Here is a 23,458-nt window from a genome sequence, read left to right as displayed (position 1 = left end):
CGTTAATAAGTCAACAACACTAAGAAGCAACATCATCGATTTGCCTTTTTCAAGACCCATTACACTCGAAACACCCTACTCTTCATTTCCTACTTTTCCTATCGTCTTCCTATTCTCAACAGAGAAATGGTTCATTACCATGCACACAGGAAGAAGGCATATGCAAATACAAATATGTGAATTTATATACATATACGCATATACATACATACATATATATGCTCACTCAAGTGAGAGAGAACCAGATGTCGAACGTTGCCGAACGCGGGGGCCGATTGTGCCTCTTTGTCGTTCGTTCCGCGCTCTCGCTTGCAGTTCAAGCAAGTTAAAGCCGCATGAGCAAGATAACGCCGCATGAGCAAGACAACGATGCATAAGCACGATAATGACGGATTTTTTGGTGCGCGCAGCCGGCTACATCGAATTATAAGATATTATCACGTCAAAAATAGTTCAGAAATTTATAAAATTCATTCTTTGACATCGAAAAGTCAAATGGTTGCGTAGAGAGATTGTTGGGTTATGAAAGTGAATGCTCCTTAATAGGGATGAACAATCAATTTCCCCTTTAATTGTACTAAAAACAAAAGACAGCGAGAGTATAGATACTCTGCTTTCTTGAGACTCTAAGTTATTTAAAATCAAACGGGAATCATAGGAAGCGATAGGTTTTGAAAATTTTAGCGTCCTCAGAGCATATTTAATGAAAACCTTCTGATGAAAACCGAGAGGTTTAATTCTCTCAATTGGAAATTGGTGGTAAGAGCATCAAATAAATGTGGCATACTGTAATATGGAGCGAGCAAAGGAAGTAAAAGTAAAGTTGGTGCGTGGCTACCATTTGGAAGGATGCGGTTTCGAAATCCACTTTGAGCATGAAACCTTAAATGACAAACAAAAGTTTTCGCTAAAAGCGTTTGCTCGCCGTAGCCGAATGGATTGGTGCGTGACTACCATTCGGAATTCACAGAGAGAACGTAGGTTCGAATCTCGGTGAATCACCAAAATTAAGAAAAACATTTTTCTGAAAGCGGTCGCCCCTCGGCAGACAATGACAAACCTCCGAGTGTATTTCTGCCATGAAAAAGCTCCTCATAAAAATATTTGCCGTTCGGAGTCGGTTTCAAACTGTAGGTCCCTCTATTGGTGGAACAACATCAAGAAGCACACCACAAATAGGAGGAGGAACTCGACCAAACACCCAAAAAGGGTGTACGCGTCAATTATATATAAATATATATATACATATATGCTTGCCCTTTGACAGATAATGGCAAACATTCGAGTTTCTTATTAAAAAGCATCTGCCGTTTAGATATGGTATAAAATAGGTCCTTTCACTTGTAGAACAACATCAGGACGTACTAAATCTATTTATATATACACTCGTATAAATGTACATTTATATACGTATTAGAAACTTATGTCCCTCTTGTCCGTCACAATTATCTTGCGACATAATGCAGCTTAAGCCGATCGAGAGCTGCCTAAGTGCATGCAACCACATTTCATTTATTAATTTTCATAATATTTCACGGTATAATAATTCTTTGCTCGCCACCTTTTCTACTTCTCAAGTTAAGATGGATTACACTAAATACCATCTGGCAAAATACTTCGTGCCGTCGCCTTAACTACGAACGGAAATCCAACGTAGTGCTATGTCAATTAATTTCACCAATTCACTCGCTTGTTTTCCCCTTAAACACACAATTTTGTCACATTAATCCGACGGTTAGCCAAGCTCAAAAAACGAAAAATAAAAACAGAAGTATACTTACTTACAAATGGAATACAAAATATTACCCCACGTACGTGCGCAACACCTTTTTAAAAGCCTGTTATTAATTATTTCATTTCCACTACTGCTTATTTTTTTATTTGCGGAATTAGTCTTTGACCTAATGGAATACGAAGCATACGCTTGTTAGCTTGGCAATAGCACGCTAGTGTACTAAGCAGTAACCCACACTGGAATTTCATTGGTAAAAAAAGCAAACTTAACGAAAAAAAAAAAACAAATACGTTTGGGGCAACAAATTTCAAATGTTACAGCGGCGCTAACTGATAGCCTTTGAGGGATGGCAGTGCGAAGTCGTGGGTGGGCGAGGCGTAAGTTTGCTAAAAATTCTCAAACTCATTAATCATTTTCAGTGGCGCCCATAAGTAGGCTTTGCCTTTTTAGCTGTATTGTTGGACTGTCAACGTTCGAACGTGAGTGCGGAAACAGACGCTTTTCTACTCACTGTACCCACTGCGCGCTCGCTGTTTACGTATTGTATGTTTGTGTTTGCTCAAAGAAGAGTAAGTGCTAAATGGAATGACAAAGTGGCAAAGTTTCCGTTCGTCTTATTATTATTACATTGCCTACTTTTGGCATCGCACGGGACTGAGAAAAGAGAAAAAAAATAAAAAAAATAAAAAAGAGGTCAAAAAACCGAACAAATAAACGAGGTGTTTATGCGTTGTTGTTAAAAAACTATTTTTCTCTTTTGTCACCAGTTTTTTGTATTCGAACTTCTTATTTTATTGTTTTTATGCTTGTATTATCTTTTGTGGCAAACGACACTTTGTTGCGCATTAGAGTAGCATTTGCTATCAACCACAACACAAAAAGTGGTGAAGTGTTGAAAAGTCATAGGCCGAAAAGTGCAAAAGGGTAAGCAAAGGAAAAAAGCAAAATGAATGGATACGTGTTTTTTCCTTACTACTTTTTTTCTTGTGTTAAAAGGGACTCGCCTAACCGCAGATCAGACACACTTTTTCAACGTAGCAGCTAAAATACACAAGAGAAGCGTTGGGGCCCACACCATAAATATCAATTGAGCGAGACATGAACACCAAAAAAAAAGAAAAAAAAAAAGCAGCGAGCCTTTGAAAAATCTTCAGCTAAACACGCTAATCAGTTGTTGGCAGCGCAACTAAAACACTTGAACTTATTGAGAATGCCAACGAAAAGTTTTGCGTAGCAGGCATATGACTTGAAAGATAATGAAAAAGATTTTTCATTTTAAAAAACTGAATATGAGTTGATGAGTTGAACGTACCGAAAAGGTGAATATGAGTTGATGAGTTGAACGCACCGAAAAGGGGTGGTTTGGAAGCACGAAAAAGAAAAAAGGAACGTTTGCATTGTACCTAAAGATGTTTTAGCACAATTTAATCAGCAAACGAGTAGCAACCGAAATTCCTCTAGCAACCGGTGAGTTGCCGCAGCACAAAGTTTTACACGAATATTCAGCGGCGAGCGTGACTAGAGTGACTGTCAGACGCAACGCGCTAATTAATCATTCGGAATGAATTGCTTAAATACGCGTAGCATTAATGCGTCACTTTAACAACTGGCACGTGGATAAGCCAATGTCAGTGTAAGGGATTTGCTGAATGCAGAAATATGTATCACAAAAAAAAAAAATTATTGTGTAAAATACCAATTAAAAATTATTACGAAAAATAAATTAAAAACGCTAAAAACTCGACCGGCACAAATCTTCGTATCTTTCGTAACCTGTTTTGGTTTTTTTTTTTCATTTTTACTTACCTCTAAAAATGCACGCTACTGTCAAATAGCGGCCGTGGCGTGGATCACAAGCTGTCATCATATTTTTGGCATCAAACATTTGCTGAGTCAATTCGGAGACAGTCAATGCACGATACTGTTGCGATCCCTTGGCAGTGAGTGGGGCAAAGCCCGGCATAAAGAAGTGCAAACGCGGGAATGGCACCATATTCACTGCCAATTTGCGTAGATCGGCATTCAGCTGGCCGGGGAAGCGCAGGCAAGTTGTTACACCGGACATTGTGACCTATTGTTGTGATTGATTGCAGAAGAATAAATGCAAAGAGAAAGAAAAGCGTACATTAATCAAAGGTATTGAAGATGTTGGGTTAGTCAGCGTTTTGCAGGCATGATTAGGCGCAGGTTGCGTATACGACATGGTGGGGTATTAGAAGTAGTGGTAGTAATAGATAGTGCATAGGCGAAAGATTTATTCGACAACTGAAGAGAAGCCAGAGGAGGAGGAACGTGATAGCGTTAGTGGGAGAATGCTCCACATACCGCTGGTGCAGCGGCGCCTTTGATGATGGTTTTAACATTTTTATATTAACCTCCTACCACAAAAAAAGGAAAAAAATTCAATGGTGGTGATAGCTATACAGGGGATGGGGGATATGAAGATGTCGCTAGTGGCGGGAAAAAGGCTGTTTCAAGATAAGTACTTTTCGTATAGAGAATATATTTTAAATATAAATTGAAAAAAGCTACGATAGTATAAGCGAATATAGTATACAATTCTACATTTTGGTCCCCAACTGGAGAGCCTATTATAGAGGGCTGCCTGTATAATAACCATCGTCGTTTTAAGACGAATATTTTCTATAGTAAAAATGCACTCAGAAGTATGCGCCTATAAAATAATATACTTTTTATTATTTGGACACTCCGACAAGTAAAGGAGCTACTGCATCCTCTAAGTAGACAATTTTTTGGTCGATATTTAGCAGAGTCTTAGGATATTTGAGTACCTCATATCGGATAAGAGACAAAGCGCATAAGAACTGAAGTGTATAGGGCTAACATGTGGGATAACAGTGCGTGAATTTATCAGAGATTAACCAAACATTTTGTTGAGATACATGAATTTGGAATTGAGCAACACCAGAACGTAATTTCAAGACATTTTGTTTAGAAGTTTCGGCTATCAGAAAGTGCGTGCGCTAAAACGTATCGAAAACAAAGTTCGTCGTACACCCTCGAGTCTGAAGTGTTTTTGCAAAGCAATTCCTAAAAACAATTTAATTTTTTTCGTAGAGGTCGCCCTTTTACATTTTTGGTCATTTTTTCGATATATACAAATGAATTTTAGAGTAAGATATATCGATATACTTGTCTCGAGTAGAGTTTTCTTTTTTTGCTCAAAGGCTCATTGGCCTCAAGTACCTCATTATAGTACTCACTAGCATTCAAGTACCCACTGGATCTCAATTCCTACCGATTTAACGTGCCACTCTAATGCCAGTAAATTAAAGAACATTAGAAATCACGCTACGGAATTTTTTTTGATCCGAGGACAATTAAGATATTTTTTGGTCGAACATATTGCCGCCTTTTTTTAAATTTTTCGTCATAGTTTCGGCATTTATTGTCGGAGCGTAAAATATAATAAATCGATGTTTTTGGCTCGAGAAGTCCATAACTACTTTGTTTAAAATTTTATGCCTGATCGGTTTTTATATGCTATTGTTGGTATATTCTAGAAAGGCATTTAGACTTAGTTTCTCTTTTAAATTGTGGTGACCGTTTTTATGTTGCCCTATAAATGGAAAGGTAATGACAGATCTTGAAACGTAAATTCTTAAATTTGCCATGAAAAGTCTCTCAGAACCGGTCCCGTATTTTCGGAAAATGCACGAAAACTTTTAAGAGACCAAATGTCGAGCTGGTCAAATGATAAAAAGATAATTTTTAAAAATATTATTGAATGGTAAAAGTTACGTTAAATGGCTGTTGCTTATTCACTCAATGGCTGTTGTTATGTACTCAATTAGGCTTTGAAGTAGAAAGTTCTTAAAACTTGTTCCTATTCCTCTCAAAACTATTTCTATCTAGTCTGAATTTCATCCGATTTATAACTTTTATGAGTCTATTCTGAGGCTCAAAGTTCCCTTAATAACCGTCTACCAAGCGGGTTATTCAGTTCCTTTATCTAGTTAGCGCTCGGCAATTGCAGATGATCCATATTCGACGGACCCATGTGTTTTTTCGACGAGGCTTGTCCGCAGGCAACAATCTTTGCGTTAATTGAACCTTATACGGGAATTAATGCAAATCAATGCGGATAATTGGTTGTAAAGTGGTCCGAGCAATGCCCAACTGCTGAGAACGGCGATTTTGGGATGTCCTTGGCGACGTCTCAACGCTGGCCCGTATAAGAGCAATATTCTCATCCGATCGCCTTGGTCGTACAAACCTTGGTAACCTTTCGTACAAACGTTTAATGGTGTTCTTAGAAGGCGCACTTTTCACATTATTTAATTTTTTATACGCACGTTGAGTTTTCACAATGACTTCTTTTGTTGAATGTAAATTTCAACAATTTGGGAGCGCTCGCGTGGCGTGTACTGTACACAACCTGACAAATGCTACATAAATCTGCTCATGGGGATTCTAATTTGCCTATAGTTAAGGAAGTATTCTTTCTATTGAATAGGGGCTTTGTAGGATTCATTTATGACCAAAGTATTTTGAAAAATTTTGCGAGTGGATTCTATCCGTACACTTTTCTCTACAATTGCGAAACAATTCTTGAATAATTAGAGTTTTTAGTTTAGGCTCATTTATCGCTGATTCTAGTATCTGGTATATTTGTGGTACTATCATATAAGCCACCTCATCAACCTTGCGCTTCTTTGTGACAAGGACCTGGAAGTCATAAAATGTGTGGGCAAAATAATTTGGTCGTTACACAACTATAATTGATCAGTGGAATGTATTGCCTCAGAGTTTTCGTCCTTTACAAAAATTCTATATATACAATACTAGTATACGAGAGCCTAAGTTCCCCTAATTTGTTTTTACAATAGCTAGAATGCCACCCAAGAGTCTTATGTCATAAACAAATTGCAGGCAGAAGCTTTTCCTTGGCGCGTTCACTCTCGGCTATATATCTTTAAGCTATAATTATGCCTGAAACCATTCTTTAGTAGAGTTTTGTTCTTTGTTTTTAACTTTTTCAGTGGCTTCAAATGTTTACTTAGTTTTCGTACTTTTATTTCTGAGCTCAAGGCCGAATTAACAATAAAGCAACATATTAGTTTATTCCTTATTTTTATTTGTCAACATTTTAACCTCCATTAGAAGTCATCTTCAAGAACACTTGGTTATGCCTGGCTAACTAATTGTTGTATAAACTTCAGCTTCGCTAAAGGCATATTCTATTTGATGTTGCGTATACGCCATGGCATGAGCAACACGCATGTGTAATAACTATGATACATTGAAGGACTTAAGTCTACATACAGCAGCATATTTTCTTATTTCTCAGAAGGTATAAAATAATTCAAAAAAAAACTGTTCATGCATTTTTTTTGGAATTCATATTTATTCACAAATTTACAAAAATTAAATCATTTCATTTGCTTTATTACAAAAAAATTAACAGAACAACAAAAAAGGTGTATCACACAAGTCTACAGTTCAATTAGCTTAAAAAAACAACAAATATATTTATCAATCACTGCTTAAAGGCGTCGTGGCATTCATCCAACGAGTTGGGTAAGCTCTTCTAGCGCTATTTGGTTCCATGCCTCCTTTAACTCTTTCTGTAGCGATTTTGCGTCAGTTACTAAACCTCGTCGAATTTTTCTCTCCTAAAGTTCGCAAATATGTTCTATCGGATTTATATCTGGGCGCTGCGGAGGTGTATTTAGTTGTCTAGGTGTGTAAGATAAGAATCATTCTTTGACAATTAGCGCAGTATGCTTAGGGTCATTGTCTTGCTGGAAAACGCAACTTATGCCTAAGACGCAAGCATTCTACTGATGGCCTCAAATGTTGTTCCAATATGTCTTTATATTTATATCGGTCCATAATATATATATATATATATAATTGGCGCGTATACTCTTTTTGGGATTTTGGCCAAGCACCTGCCCTTTTATGTGGTATGCGTCTTGATGTTGTTCCACAAATGGAGGGACCTACAGTTTTAAGCGGCATTTTGGTTTTCCACCGAGATTTAAACCTACGTTCTCTCAGAATTCCAAATGGTAGTCACGCACCTACCTATTTCGCTACGGCGCCCGCCGTAATACCTTTTATAAAAGTCATATTTTTAAAGCCAGATGCAGCACCGCGAACCATTACGCTACCATCTCCGTGCTTGGTAGTATATATCAAATATTTTATTTGCATATCTGCATTTCTTTTCTTTTTTAGATTTTAGCCCGGATATCATTTCCAAATATGTTGAACTTAGATGCGTTAGTAAATAAAACTTTAAACCAGAAATCTGTTCCCTTGCCAATATATGCCCGTAAAAACTCAAGCTGAAGGCGACCGTTTTTTTCTGAAATCAGAGGCATTTTACGTGCTGTCTTGCTGAAATATCCGATATTCTCTTAATGATTCTTAGTTGAAAACTTGTTCTGAATTCTCGATGATATGTTGGACTAATTTCGGAGCACTAATTCTTGGACTTTGGGCGATTTCTCTTAAAATGCAGCTTAAATTGCTTCTGGACAGCTGCTTTGGGCGGCCGGTTTGCTTTGTATTTTCATATGAATTCATACGAATTATCTCATGTATGTACAGGTATGTGTGTAACAGCAACGATGATTTATCAACTGAAATTTGCGAATATTGGCTCTTTTTAGCTACTTTTCCTGTGTTTGCTTTGCTTGAGTGAACCAAAGCAGATGGTTGTATGTAGACTTTTTTCATACCGCTTCTTTGTTGTTTTGTTAATTTTATTGTAATGAAGCAAGTGAAATATTTTAATTTTTGGAAATTTCTGAATAAATATGAATTCCGAAAAAAAACTACATCAACAGTTTTTTCAATTATTGTATACCTTCGGGGAAATAAAAAATATGCTGCTGTAACACATGGAATGAAAAGTCCTGGCCCTAACACATAGATAGCACTAGTTTTATGTCAATCACCTCTTTTTCTGGTAGTACTAACTTTAAAGAGACAGCTGTTAAAATTTTTATTTTGCTAAGAGTGACGCTACTTTTGTTATTTTCAAAAGAATGGATCAAAAAGAATTTCGCGTTTTAATTCTTGATGGGGATAAATACCGTTCAAGCGAAGCAATGGCTTAGAAAGTATTATATGGACTCTGCTGCATCAGAAAAAATAATAAAACTATGTTTTGCTGACTTCAAAAGAGGTCGTAGAGACACCGATAATGCACGGATTTACAACGCAGTAGACACCCAAATGAGGCTGTAACACCAGAAAACATCAAAAAAATTCAAAAAATCGTTTTGAATGATCGAAAAGTGAAATTTCGTGAGTTAGCTGACATCGTAAATAGGTATATCAAAAGGACGTTTTGGCTTTATATGCATGAAAGAAAGCTCTGCTTAAAGTGGGTGCCGCGTTTGCTCAATATTTTTTGTTGTTCAGGACAAGCGACAGGGTACCACAAGTTAATCAAGACAATGGCAAATTAATATGACTTGAACTTCGAAATGCTCCCACATCCACTGTATACGCTAGATTTAGTTTCCAGCGACTACTGTCTGTTCGCAGATCTAAGAAAAAAAATGCTTACCGGTAAGACATTTTGCTAGAAACTGAGCCCTATTTTGAGGCAAAAGATAATTCGTTCAACAAAAGTTGTATTGAAATGTTAGATCAGCGCTGCATTGATTGCGTTGTTCTTGATAGAAACTACGTTGATGAAAAAGCTAATTTTGAAAAAAAAAAAAAAATGTGCACGGGACTTTTCAGCCCATGTGTTATGTAGACTAAAGTCCTTCACTGTAAATGCATACAAAGTACATTGTAAGGCATTTCCCAAAAAACTGTCAACAAATGTCAAAATATGACAGCCCTAGCGCCTAAAACCAATTAAAAAATTGTGAAATAAATTTGCATAAAAACGTGAGTAAATGCATGTACGTATTTATTTGGAGAATTGACTAAAAGTACTGGCAAATTAAATAAAATTTCCAAAACAAAAAATAACAGAAATGGAATGGGAAGGAAAAAAATACGTACCTACACACACGCGTTATTAGAATGGGTGGCGCACGAATTTAATTGCATAAAATTCGGTGATGCTGCTCAAGGCCACGTGAAAAAATGCTAATATTCAGTTCTAGCAGCCAAATAGGGCCAATTTGTGTACGTATGGGAGTATTTATGTATGCATGGATTATGTTGAATTTGTAAGTAGTTATGGAAATTTACGATTACCTGGGGAAATTAGTGAAACATTTTAATTGATAAAATGGGAAATTTTAAAATTCAAAAAAAAAAAAAAAAAGTATTCCCTAAATACCACACTTAAATCACTCCAGCGTGTGTTGTTTTGTTTTTTTACCCGCGAGGGCCGCACGAGTACGTAAATACGCATCGCTTTTTGCAGCAGTAACAGCAGTAGCAATTAATTTTGCTATTTTCAAGCGATTTTTCTTGATATTTTGCTTTGCGCTCGCAATTATGTACACCATAACCAATTCTACTTACGGACACCAGATGATTCAAATCTTCATAGGTGGGACACAGCAGACGCAGCTTGTGATAACAAATGTCATACAATGCCTCATTATCGATGCAAAATGTTTCGTCGGTGTTCTCGCACAATTGATGTGCCGACAGTGTGGCATTGTAGGGCTCAACAATTACCTCAGATACCTATGCCACAGGGGAAGGGGGTGTGGCCACAGGCAAACACATGCGAGAATGTGTACGTAAATACATATTCATTTATACAACGGCACAGGCACGGTGTGTGTGAGTGGGCGTGTGTGTGCGTGTGCGTGTATTGCGGTACACATTGGTAAATGCCATGCAATCGGCATTGTCGTCCAGTCATGCAACCGGGCCATCAATTGACGTCGTTGGTGGTTGGTTGCAATATGCATGGGAAGCGTGTAGATTGGGGAATGCGGAAAGCGGAAAAGAGATCGAGAGGAAACAAGAGAAAATCCATTAGTATTGCTTGGTATATTGGTCAACTTACGGATACAAGATGATTTAAATCGCCATAGGTGGGCGATGTCAGCTTCAGTGTGCGGAAGCAGATGTCGTACAAAGCCTCGTTGTCGATGCAGAATGTCTCATCGGTATTCTCGACAAGTTGATGTATGGACAATGTGGCATTGTATGGCTCCACGACGGTATCGGAAACCTGCAAAGTACCAATGAATGAGTGCAATGTTGCAAGCAAGCAGCCAACAAGCAGGCAAGCAGCATTTCGGTTGGTTTGATGTGCCACAGATGGTCAGGCAATGAATCGCAGCGTATTGTTGGAGTTTGTTGATTTGTTGTTATTGTTGTTGGTGTTGTTAGCGAGCATTGCGCATTATTTTTGTTGTTATATGTGCATAGTGCGGTTGGTGGTTGCCACAACAGTCACATCAGCAGTAGCGGCAGTCATAGTAGTTGTAGCCGTGGCACAGGTTGGCCGGTTCGTCAGGCAGCAGGCGTTGAGGTATTATGTGGTGCAACAGGCAACAGGCCACAGGCGAGTAAATAAAGCGAGTGTTAGCAAGCGTATTGACGATGTTTTGTTTTTTTTTTTTGTTTCATATTGATTTAGGTTGCAGGTGTCGTGCATGCACATATAGCGCGTTTGCGGTACGAAGTTGCGGCAAGCAAGTGGCATAGAAGAAAGAAAATAAATGCGATATCGTTTAGTAAAATAAATAGTTCGGTAAATATTAAAGCACTGATATAACTGTAAATGTCAAATATTATTGAATTTAAGAAATTCACACTTAAACTTACACAATAATGTTTATATAGTAGAATAAAAAAAACTAATAATAATTGGCTCGTACACTCCTGTTAGGTGTATGGCCGTATTTTCTGCATAGTAGAATCTAATGAGGATATTGAAAACTTTTGGTTCCCTATAATAAGGTTTAGCATATAAATTTGCGGTTATTATCTGCAACTTATAAAAAATGTGCCCAAATATAATATATGTACACATGTATGTTAAGGGAAACTTTTTCTTGCATTTTGCAATTTTGAATTTTCTTAAAGTATATACAAATCTGAAAAATGTTGTGTGAAAACTTGAAGTGAATCCGAAAAATACTTTTCCGAATTATTCAACAATTAACAAAGTGCGCTCGGGCGCTCCGGAGCGTTCGAGAGCAAGTAGCTGGATGCTGCACGTATGAAAGTGGCAGATAGGCGCGTTAACGATAACACTCGAGAAGATAGAATGCTACATGGGCTGAAGAACTAATTGTATGGTCCAGAAATAGATGACACAGTGTAAGTAAGTCGTATAAGTCTACATAAATCGGTGGCAAAACTTTAAATACGTTTTTCTCAAAACTATGTTTTTTGAACTGCTTTTTTATACTGCTCTTGAAAAACTTAAAAAACTGGTGCCTGATCGAAGAATTTTTTTTTTAAATTTCGACTTTTTTAAACAATTAATTGTCGGTTTTTTCTGAAAAATATTTCCTGAGATCGCCGTATTGTTAATTTTGAAAAAAAGCCTTAGATAAGGCACAAGATTATCTATAAATAAAACTAAATTTCGCTTGACCGATTGATTTAATAAGAATCTCCAAGGATTTGTGATGATCACCGCAAACAGTGATGACTTGTACAATTATAAATTTTTTTTGAAGTTTTGCTAAAGTCAAGTCGAAACATGATGTATCAATGCTATGTTTCTATTTTAGTAAAATAAAGCAAATGACTAGCAAAAAAAAAAAATTTATTGAAAATCATAAATTTTTCGGACCTCTGACAGGGGTAGTCAGACTTAATAACTGAGTCCTGCAAACACAGATTTGTGCAAAGTTTACTGAGATTTTCGAGGTTAAACCCTCCCGAAAGGTCTTTTCGATATAAAAGTGTGCTAAAAAATCAATAAACTAATTTTCAAACTAACAAAAATCACACAATATAACGTTAGGCGGCTTACAAATATGTACAACAAGCAGCCTGCGCAGGAATAACTGGAGCTATGAAATCGTGTCCAGCAGAGGCATTAATGTTATGCTTTACCTGTTACCAGTAGACTTACAACGAACTACTAACTTCAACTGCAAACAGGAGCGAATATCGCCTTCAGAATAAAATAAGGTGTTTTTTGAAATGCTAGGATGGTTGGTCATAGAGTTACTTTAGACAGCCAAAAGCTTACTCATCAGACTTTGTCACCGCCATCCTAGACTTCAGAATAGCGTTTAAGGTAAAGTTTCCCACGCGAAAAAAATGGGATTTTAATTAAGTAGTCAAAGAGAATACAGCTGGACTTTACGCTAATGGATCCAAGATGGGCTGCAGCGTTGACGCCGTTGCCTATTCGAAAGACCTTCCACCTACCAAATTCCTGCGTCTGAGGAATTGGAATACTACCTTTCAAGCAGAAGTTCTCGGGATGAGTGAAGCTTGGTAATGGTTGTATGGGTTAGACTAAGGCCTTTATGCATTGCGACCAGATTGCTCTGTTGTGCGCCCCTATAGTTACAGGATAATTAGAAACCATCCATCCAACTATCGCAAGTATGTATTTTTTCAGATAGTCAGGCAGCCATCTTAGCTTTAAAGTCACCTATAACCAAAAATTCCAAAATTGTCAGATAAAGCAAAAAAGAATTCAATGCTCTAGCGCGTACCACAAAATTCACTCTTATCTAGTTACCTGGCTATAGGAACATAGAAAGAAATGAGAAAGCTGATGAATTGGTCTTCGGGCATAACGAATCCGAAGAGGTCGAAATAGGCAGTCCTCATGGTGTGCGAAACAGGTAGATTTTTTTACTATTCCAGAAGCAGGACGTTGACAGTTGGAGTAAGACGGATATGGGCAAAATAACTAAACTAACGTGGCTCAATTTCAACAAATCCAGTACGGACAAGTTGTTAAGAAAGCCACGAGCAGACATATTCAGAATTACGTTAACAAAAACTGGCCACTGGTCTTTGGGAGGCCAGGGCAGGAAGATGGGGTGGTTGCACAACGATAGATGTAGAAGCTGCAAGCAAGAAGAATCTAAAGAAACAGTTTTTTACTCTCTGTGTGAGTGCCCAAGTTTGCGTGCTCCACGACATAAAATGCTGAGGGAATTCTCAGTGGTTAACTTGAGAGAAATTATAGAATAGAAAACAGACGACAAGTGGTTTATCAAATTGGCATTTTTTGTGCGAATCGAGTCTGTGCTGTGTCACTCAGACAACACACCCACCACCACCATCCCTGCTGCATTTGTGAATTGTTTCATATTACTATTAAAATTTTGGTATTAAAAAGAACATTAAACAAAATTATGTTTGTGTGCATTTTCACTGTATGCCAACGTACACTAAGTGGAAATAAGCAGGTAGAGCAGAGATGAAGCATGTGCGCTCTCTGAATACTACATCTGCTGATTTGGTATTGTGTTGGTTACAGTTTTTTCGTAAACGAGGTGTGTTCAAAAACTATCGCGAACTTTGAATTTTCGCAGGTTACGTATATTCGAATTTCGATTTTTTTGTGGCGATATTTTGGTACTCATGTCTCTCACTCAACCCGACGAGTTCGGCCATTTTGAATGTTTAGTTAATTGTTGACAGCTGCTTTGCTTGCACGTGTTTCGGCTCATCTTCGATTTTTACCTATTCAAAAAGATGAATCAAAGAACCTGTATCAAATTTTGTGTGAAAAACGAAATGAAGTGCGCGGATGCATTCCGAATGTTGACTTTGTCATACGGAGAAGCTACTTTGGACCAAAGCAACGTTTATCGGTGGTGCAAAATGTTCTCAGAAGGCCGAGAAGATGTGAACGACGAAAAGCGTGTCGGACGCCCGAGCACTTCAACAACAGACGAAAAAATTGATGGATTGAAAAAAAATGGTATTGGTCAATCGTCGAATAACCGTTAGAGAATTTGCTGAGGACCTAGACATATCGATTGGCTCGTGCCATTGATTTGAACATGAGACGGGTCGCGCGGGTCGTCGTAAAATTCGTACCAAAACGGCTCAATTTCGACCAAAAGCAGCATCGCATGAACATTGGTAATGAGATGTTGGACTCTGTCCGCGACGACCCAAATTTGCTTCAGAGGGTCATAACTGGTGACGAATCGTGGGTTTATGGTTATAACGTGGAAACCAAAGCTCAATCATCTCAATGGAAGCTACCGCACGAACCAAAACCGAAAAAAGCGCGCCAAGTTCGGTCGAATGTAAACGGTTTGCTTACCGTTTTCTTCGATTGCAGAGGCGTTGTACATCATGAGTTCTTGTCACAGGGTAAAGAGGTCAATAAGAAAAATTACTTGCAAGTTATGCGCAATTTGCGCAAAGCAATCCGCCAGAAACGCCCAGACTTGTGTAAGAACAAAAATTTGCTCTTGCATCACAATAACGCCCCTGCTCACACATCATTGCTTGTGCGCGACTTTTTGGCCAAAAACAACACACTAATGATGCCACAGCCACCATATTCCCCAGATCTTTTTCTGCCTGCTTAATTATTTTCTGCGTGTAAAAGTAGGCAATTATATCTACGAATCAAATGTTTCATATTGTTTTTTTAGAAAAAATATATTTTTATTCGTGGTTAGGTCAGGTTAGGTTTGGCAACCGAAACGCACATAGAGACAATGATGCCACTTAGACCACAAAATATGAATTAGTCTGATCAAAAATTATTTTTAAGATGAAGGAAGAATGCTTTGTAAGATGAAGAAATATCCAAGTGCTTCCCAGCATTAGATAAAAGCTCGAAAGATTCTCGTTTACTACCTTCAGCCGTCCATGCTGAACTTGAATTACTTTTCCTTCCTTTTTATGATTCTGATACAAAGAGTTGCAGATCTGTGTATAACGAGTGCAATGCGCACCACTCCCATAGCAGCACTGGACAAGATACTTGACCTTTACCCAATAGACTTAGTAGCAAAAAGTTCTGCAAAGAAGTCTGCACTTAAGCTATTGCACGGCACCACATACAGGGCCCGCCACCTATCGTTACGGATTTGACCTAGGTATTATTTGAAGAATGGTAACACTTAGCTGTCATCTGATTTGACAGAAAATTAGTTTTATTCTTCCGCTGAACGAAAATGGTTGTGTATACGCTCAAAGAACACTGGGAAATATTGCGACATTACTTTGAAAATCATGGTAATGTTGCAGAATGTGTACAAAAATTACGTACGGCAATGGGTAGAAGAAAAGCACCGAATGATATCTGATATCGTTTGGCCGCCTCGGAGCTGCGATTTGACGCCGTTGGATTATTATCTTTGGGGTGCCGTCAAAGACCAGTGTTATGCCAACAAACCAGCAACAATTGATGCACTGAAGACCAACATACGCGATGTCATAGCTGAAATACAGCCGCATACAATCGAAAATGTGTTGAAAAATTGGACCGATCGTATGGGATGGTGCATGGCTAGCCGAGGCAGCTATATGAATGAAGTTGTGTTCCATCATTAACCTGAAGGATTGTACTTCAAAATAAAAAAACAGTTTGGAAAAATATTGAGTAATTTCTTTTTTATAGCATTTTTAATTCCGTAAAGTTATATGGCGGACCCTTTAGTTGAAAGGCCTTATGACCACAGCCGAATATGCAGAGGTCTAAACGCTAACTCGGACTACGTTATTCCTCAAAATAATTTCAACAAGGAACCTAAGATAGTACTAGAAAAGGATGGATGGCAGAAGGGACAACTTTCAACGCGCCACACTTTCAACATATACACAGATGGTTCCAAAACGGAATGGCAACGGCACAAATTACCGCAATGCAATACCAATAAATCCGACGCCGGAATGGATAGCACTTTATAGTACGCACAAGCACTAGCCAGGAAACGGAAATAAGCGCCAAAAAGTAGGTACCAAAAAAAAAAAAACGCCAAAAAAAAAAAAACGCCAAAAAAATTGGGGCCAAAAAACGCCTCAAACAGTAGGTACCAAAAAATATATTTCCTTTAAGTTTGCACCAACAAACAAGCGCCAAAAAGTAGGTTCTGTTATTTCTCACTAGAAATTAGCAACCACAAGGAAAAACTCAGGAAAAATAGCCTTAAGTGTATCTAAGATATATATAAGTTATAGCTCTCCCTCTCCTTTTCCTCTACGTTATATCTCTTTTCTCTACCGCGGAACGAAAATGCCCAAAACGTTGCATGACCTTGAAATTTTACTCTCCATTCTCGCTCGTCCATCGACGCCTAAGAAGTTTCACTTCAAAAATCGTTTTGTAACCGAGCTCAGTTGTGCGACTCACTAACTTTTAACGATGCGACAATAGTTTATAGTTTATGTCTACAGTACTTGTCGATTGTACTAACGATTCTGCTATGTAACAACTTATATTAATTAACATTAAATAGCTGTCTTCTTCTTTTTATTTCAACTGATAGAGAGTGATATCTTTGTCAAATTAAATATGAAAATGAGCGAATAATGCGAGGAAGAATAACAAAAGGACAAACTAGCCAACCTGTTAAATTAAATTTTGAGGGTTTTTTGGATTCAATTAGCACAAAGTAAGTAAACTACTTATACTACTTTATATATTATATATATAATGCTTTAGGATATCTTCGACAGCTTTTAAAAGGAGCTGCCTCACAGCTAAGCGTTTCCAATCAAAAATATCCGCTCCACTTGGGTCATAGAAAACCTCATTTTTGCGCAAAATATGGAGCGGTTGATTGCATCTGTTACGGCTAATGGACGACTGGCTCATGGATATTCCCCATTCTTCAACTACAAGCAGTGCAGCTATAACCCAACTTGAAGGTTACAAGATTTATCTGTTTTTCAGTCAAAATCGCTGTTATCTGGAACCTCGAAGATAACTGTCAAGCTGTGGAAATTTGGTCCTCGGTAAAGTCTGGAGTTAACCGGAATAGTTATTGGAACTACGCTGTAGCCAAATGGGACGGATTGTACATATCACAGAGCAAACATCAGTTCAATGTTTAGGGCTCACTATCTTCTCTCCACGCGATAAGTCATAAGCCAAATATTGTACTTGGAAGACATATTCGCGGTATTTTAATAAGTTTTTGTTAATATAATTTCACAGTTTTAATTCAAACTACTAATTCTTATTTTATCGTTTAATTTAACCACAACAAAATTGTTGTCGTTTAGTTCGCGATAATCAACATGTTAACCAAATATCGATTTTGTTTAATCGAATTTCGTTATGAAGTGGGTTACCGAATAAAAAAATCGTTAAAATTTTGGTTAAGGGCTACAATGTTAATGTCGTTAAAATGTGTTAGTGAATCGCACTACAGGTTCCATATTGTGATTAAGCCAAGGTTATGTTTAGTAATTAAATAAATTCCTTAGCAAAGGAACCGTTGCTTGCAAATGAAATACACTAACATCTACACATGCATGTGCATCTGTGCTACAATAAGTTTCATACCAAAACCTATCACATTTGATCAAGACAGTCATTTTCAAGACTTCCTAGTATATAATAACACAAAGTGAACAAATGAAGCAACGAAAGCAGGAACAGTCATTATAGAGAAGCTCTCTTGCCTGAATTTCGGCAGTCAGTTATCATACTAATTGGGCCTTGTATAGTCAAGCGCAGCCATACACACACACTATTGAAGTTGGCATTCAATTCAGAGTTGCACTACAGTTATGCACATATAATAAATCACTGTTCATTAACAAACTTTAATTTTTGTATTTATACATGAATACTAATAACAATGAAGATCGTAATAATCATTTCAATTAACTTTTGATATACAGAACAATCTTGGTTGCTTACAATTGGTAAAATAAATGACTTGAGTAATTTGTTTTTTCGATAACAGCATTCGTCTGATTTAATTGATATATTGTATATAAACACTCATGGTCCGAAATTTTTATTTTGAAATTCAAATAGAACGGCTCTTATGTACGCTTATTATGAAAATTTCGGATGCTTGAAATCTTCTTTTGAGAGTAGCAGTCAATTAACATGACATTTATCTGTATCCATTTATGTATTCTAAAATATTATTGCCATCAGAAAATACATTAATTGCATTTACTGAAACAAAGCCATATACAAAAACAAATATAGACAATGCATTTCCAAGTATTAAGTTTCTACAAATTAGTGCGTTTCATCAAATTGGGCAATGTGTATTTGCTGAGCAGTAGGAAAACATTATTAATTTGATTATTGTCTATCAACATAGATATTCGTACGCATTCTTCTACCCGTAAGAGAGTATTCGAACAAATGCTTATACGAGTATGTATGTATGTATACGTTTGTGATAAAGGAAATTTGGCGCATTGTAAAAATATTTGGTATCAAATTTACTACAATTTATTTCAATATATAAAAATCTTCTGCTTGTGTGTGTGTTTTTCCATAGTTTTTGTTCAGTAATGAAAAATCTGAATTTATGAAAGTTAATTTAGTCACGTCGCTTCTTCATACAGCATTATTGGACATGTTGTGATACAAAGGATTAAGACCGAATAAGATTCCGGCCGCCGTAGCCGAATAAGTTGGTGCGTGACCACCATTAAAAATTCGGAGAACGTACGATCGAATCTTCGTGAAATACCAAAATGATGAAAAATTGTTTTCGAATAGCGGTCGCCCCTCGGCAGAGAATGGCAAACCTCCGAGTGTACTTCTGCCATGAAAAATCTCCTCAGAAAAAATATCTGCCATTCCTCCATTTGTGGAACAACATCAAGACGTACACCACAGAGTGTGTATATAGAGTTATTTAATAAGGAAATGCTATCTTTTAATATAAATGATCGGATGTTTATCTATTTATAAAAAGGAAGGTATGCCGTTAATAGTGGAAAATAACTTGAGGCAAATGACCACCACGACCACGCTTACAGGACAATATCCTTTTCATGAAATTTTCCATAACCGAATTGCAAAGTGGCTGCCCTATGACCTCAATAGCCTCACGAGTTCCATCTTTGAGGTCTTGAATCGACCCTGGTCTGTTGGCGTAGACCATGTCTTTCACGTGACCCCAAAGAAAAAAATCACAAGATCTCGGTGGCTCATCGTATTGTTGAAAATAAACGTTGTCCAGATCAATACCATCCAATTCTGGCCATAAAAAATCGTTAATCATCTTCCGATAGCGCAATGCATTCACCGTAACTGTTGCTTCAGTTTCATTTTCGAAAGAGTAAGGTTCAATGACTCCGCCGGACCATAAACCGCACCAAACAGTCACACGTTGAGTATAGAGAGGCTTTTCAACAATAACTCTTGGATTTTCCTGGGGCTCCGACAATTTTGCTTTGCGAAGCCACCTTCCACCTCGGTGGCTCATCACTCAAAATGGTTTTTCGATGGAATTCCGGATCATTTTCATGCATTTCAACGACCCAATCAGCAAAGACACGACGTTGTTGATGATCGGCCGGCTTGAGTTCTTGTGTTAACTGGATTATTAGCCTTAAGACCTAAATCTTTATGCAAAATACGGTGTAATCACGTTTTTGGAATCCCTAATTCCAACAGGAATGGAATGGAGGAACAACAATTATATTTTCGGCTGTTCTTGAGCGGCGTGCACGATTTTTATTCTTCACATCACTAACTTGTCCCAACAGCTCGAATTTTTTCACCAATTTTTGTATTGCGGTCCGACAAGGAACCGTCTCTGCCAAATTTTCACCGTTTTTATAGCGAATTTTAATAATTTCAATGCGTTGTTTAAGCGTGTATCGTTCCATTTTTATTTATGGCGTAGTTTCTACTTATCAAATATCAAAAAATGATAGCTTCAAAAGTGACATCTACCGAAATAGCGGGCTATTTAAAATAAGACCTGTTATTAGAAAACCCTTTATAAGCATTTAGAATTTTTTTTTTTCAAATTTTCTATTTTTAAACTGTAAGCGATGTTAGAGGCTACATGGCCGATGTGGTTATTGGAGAAGAAATCTGAATATTTCTATATAACCCCGAGACTTCTCAGCAGAGAATGAAAAATAATGGGTAGCGGCCAACGAAAGCAAGCTGAAATTTCCCCATGAGATTCCCGCGGCACATACACAACAGTCTCTAAAAGGCCAGATACAAAAATAATACAGGTAGTGATGTTCTAGAATAAATATGAACAAATGCTTTCCCAGTGTTTTTTTTACCGAGAACGGCTGGATCTTGCACCACGGTACATTCCTTGTTTATTATGCAAGAGTTTTTGGTAAAAAAGGCATTCCAACGCGATCGCACCCACTCTGCACAAATCGATATTATCCTCTGCGATCACTTTTATTTAAAATATAAAGTCGAACTACAACAAAGCTAATTAACTCATCATTGTAGTGCACAGCAGCCCAAGGAAACTGCAACCACCTAATTCAAAATGGGCTAGCTTTGGTTGATTACGAAAGTTGCTACTTTTACTAGGAAGATCATCTGCCTATGCACAGGTTATATTATTTCGGCGTCCTCTGAAAATAGTGCCACTGAAGCCTTGTCACGCATGTCAATCATATTGTTTCGAAATCCTTTGGAATGCTACATTTTATTCGGCGTAACAGCTTATTTTTTCTGACCCATATACTCTGAAGATTTTACACAACTTTTTCGTAAGATCTAGACCGGATTAAGCTGTACTCATTTGGCCGTTATATTAGACGTAGAGAGCGAACTCAAAAAATTTTCATAACTTTTTCGTTCCATTTGTTGAGTTTCAGAAGACCTTTTTCATCTAATTAATCTAATAGCTAATAAATTAAAAACCTCTGCATAGAAGATTTGTCTTTCTTCCCTGCAATTTTATACATAGTTTGCATGCTAAACTATTCAGATAACTGTTCTACTCTTGGGAAATATAAACTTTGAATATTTTTATATGTAATTTGCGTTGGGTTTCAGTATTTTATTTTGGAATGCCAAAGTAAAATTGTGTCAAATTTTTTCCTTTTACTAGGGTCCTATGTAGGTTAAATGGTGTTTCTCTTTTGGGGCTGCCTTGTGAAGTTTTCTGTAACTTATTATATGATTATATATTATGAAGTACTTTGAAGGATAGGCAGTTTGGGCATGAAAATGATAGAAACAGTTTTTTTTTCTAGTCACCGTTCTTCGGCAGGCAATGATAGCCTCCGAGTGCATTTCTGCCATGAAAAAGAGTTCCTCATGAAAAACCATCTGTTGTTCGGAAGCGACATAAAAATTTAGGTGACTTCATTTGCAATCACTGTGTAGAAGAAGACTATTGTGAAGTTCGATGATAAAATTTGCGCATAGTTGCGTAAGTTGCTCTTATTTTATAGACGAATCCTTGGAAATGGATTGCAACAACTACTTTATTTAAGTAAATATCTTTCGAAAGTTACGCCTAGATGTCAATTGTGAATATTTCTTAGACGTTAGCTTTTTTCATGTCACCTCAAGTGCGCAGATGTATAATTTTATACGATAAAAAACGCATTTAAATTATTGAAACTCTTTATGAAAATTGTCGATCTTTAGGAACAACATATTGCAAATCCGTGTGTTTTATTGAAAAAAAAAAAAAAATAAGAAACTTTTTCTGTCTAGGATAGAAAAAGGACTGGCAGGCCAGACTGGCATTTTTTGAAAAATGAAGTCTATGATAATAAGCTAAAAGCTCAAAAACTACATTCAATGCGATGATATGTGAGCGAGACCTTGAAAATTTTAACTCTCGTAGCCTGTAGATGTGTTCATGGTGGACCTTCAAATGATGCCATTTTTCACATATTGTAAGAGCCGTGTTTTGAATAAAAATAGTGAAACTTCAACATATATTAATTTTGGCATGTTTTATTTTAAAGCAACAACTAGGCGCGCCTTTCAAAAGCCTTTTTGTATCATAGTTAAGTTTTTTTTCATAGTTGGTCTTTTCTGTAGTCAACTAGAATATTACCTACAGGAACATTGCGCAAATTTTTACGCTTACTCATTAACGCACCACAATATTATCCAAATAAGTGTAATTGAACTGGAAAGTGGGGAGATGGGTTTGTTTTTAGGATATTTAGGAAGGCAGCAGGTGGCCGCACGTCTGATGGCGTGATTAGATCGCTTAACAGTAGTATAACAGTGCTATTTGCTGCCAATCGCAATATTTATTTATATGCACCTGGCGTACACTGCGTAATAGCATACAATATCACCATTTGGCTACGCTTGTTTCATGGCAAACACAAATTAGTTTAGTGCAAACCAGACGACCTCCCGGACGTATGAGTAACAAATATTGCAGCTGTATGCAAATGGTCAAAAGGCTAACGAGTATCAACTAAACACTTATACATATGCACTTATATATGTGTGCGTATGCACATGATTCTTTGAGTGCCGAGTATATATGTATGCATGTGCATACAACTAAGCGACTCTATGCGTGTGTGTGTATGTTCCTTGATTTATTGCTAATACTTTCCGTACCTGAACTGGCCTTGTTTGTTGTGCTGGCTGTTGTTTGTTGTGCATTTCTATTTCCATTCCCATTTCCAATTCCATTTTCACGTACGCTATTATCTATTAGGGTACACCTAAGCATAGTTGCACAACAACTAACTGGCATACACAAATCTATCATAATTTGTAAACGCTACGACATGCACGTAATTAGAAATGAATTTCATATACAATAATGCCCAGTATGCGCTCTATGGCCTCTGGCGCCTGCCGCCTGACTCTACGTGTAATGCACAATTTGAGGTTGGTTTTTTGTACAAATGGGTATTTAGTACTGTACTGTGCCCACTTTGTTCATTTTGCGCCGCATACAAACTCCTGCACTCACACAT

General features: G+C 37.3%; 1 protein-coding gene across 1 annotated transcript in view; it reads right to left on the bottom strand.

Moving 5' to 3' along the window:
• The window catches only part of LOC129236395 (tubulin beta chain-like), a 71,046-nt gene that overhangs the window by 10,745 nt on the left and 36,843 nt on the right, over positions 1 to 23,458 (bottom strand). The window contains exons 3-4 of the mRNA XM_054870762.1: positions 10,698 to 10,865; positions 3,542 to 3,806 (exon numbers count right to left, since the gene is read on the bottom strand). Coding sequence (XP_054726737.1) covers positions 3,542 to 3,806; positions 10,698 to 10,865 — 433 coding nt within the window. The remainder of the gene's footprint in view (positions 1 to 3,541; positions 3,807 to 10,697; positions 10,866 to 23,458) is intronic.

Source organism: Anastrepha obliqua, chromosome 1 (assembly GCF_027943255.1).
Source record: "Anastrepha obliqua isolate idAnaObli1 chromosome 1, idAnaObli1_1.0, whole genome shotgun sequence".
NCBI lineage: Eukaryota > Metazoa > Arthropoda > Insecta > Diptera > Tephritidae > Anastrepha > Anastrepha obliqua.
The sequence above is the reverse complement of the archived record's forward strand: the minus strand, read 5'-3'. Positions and strand labels throughout refer to the sequence as shown.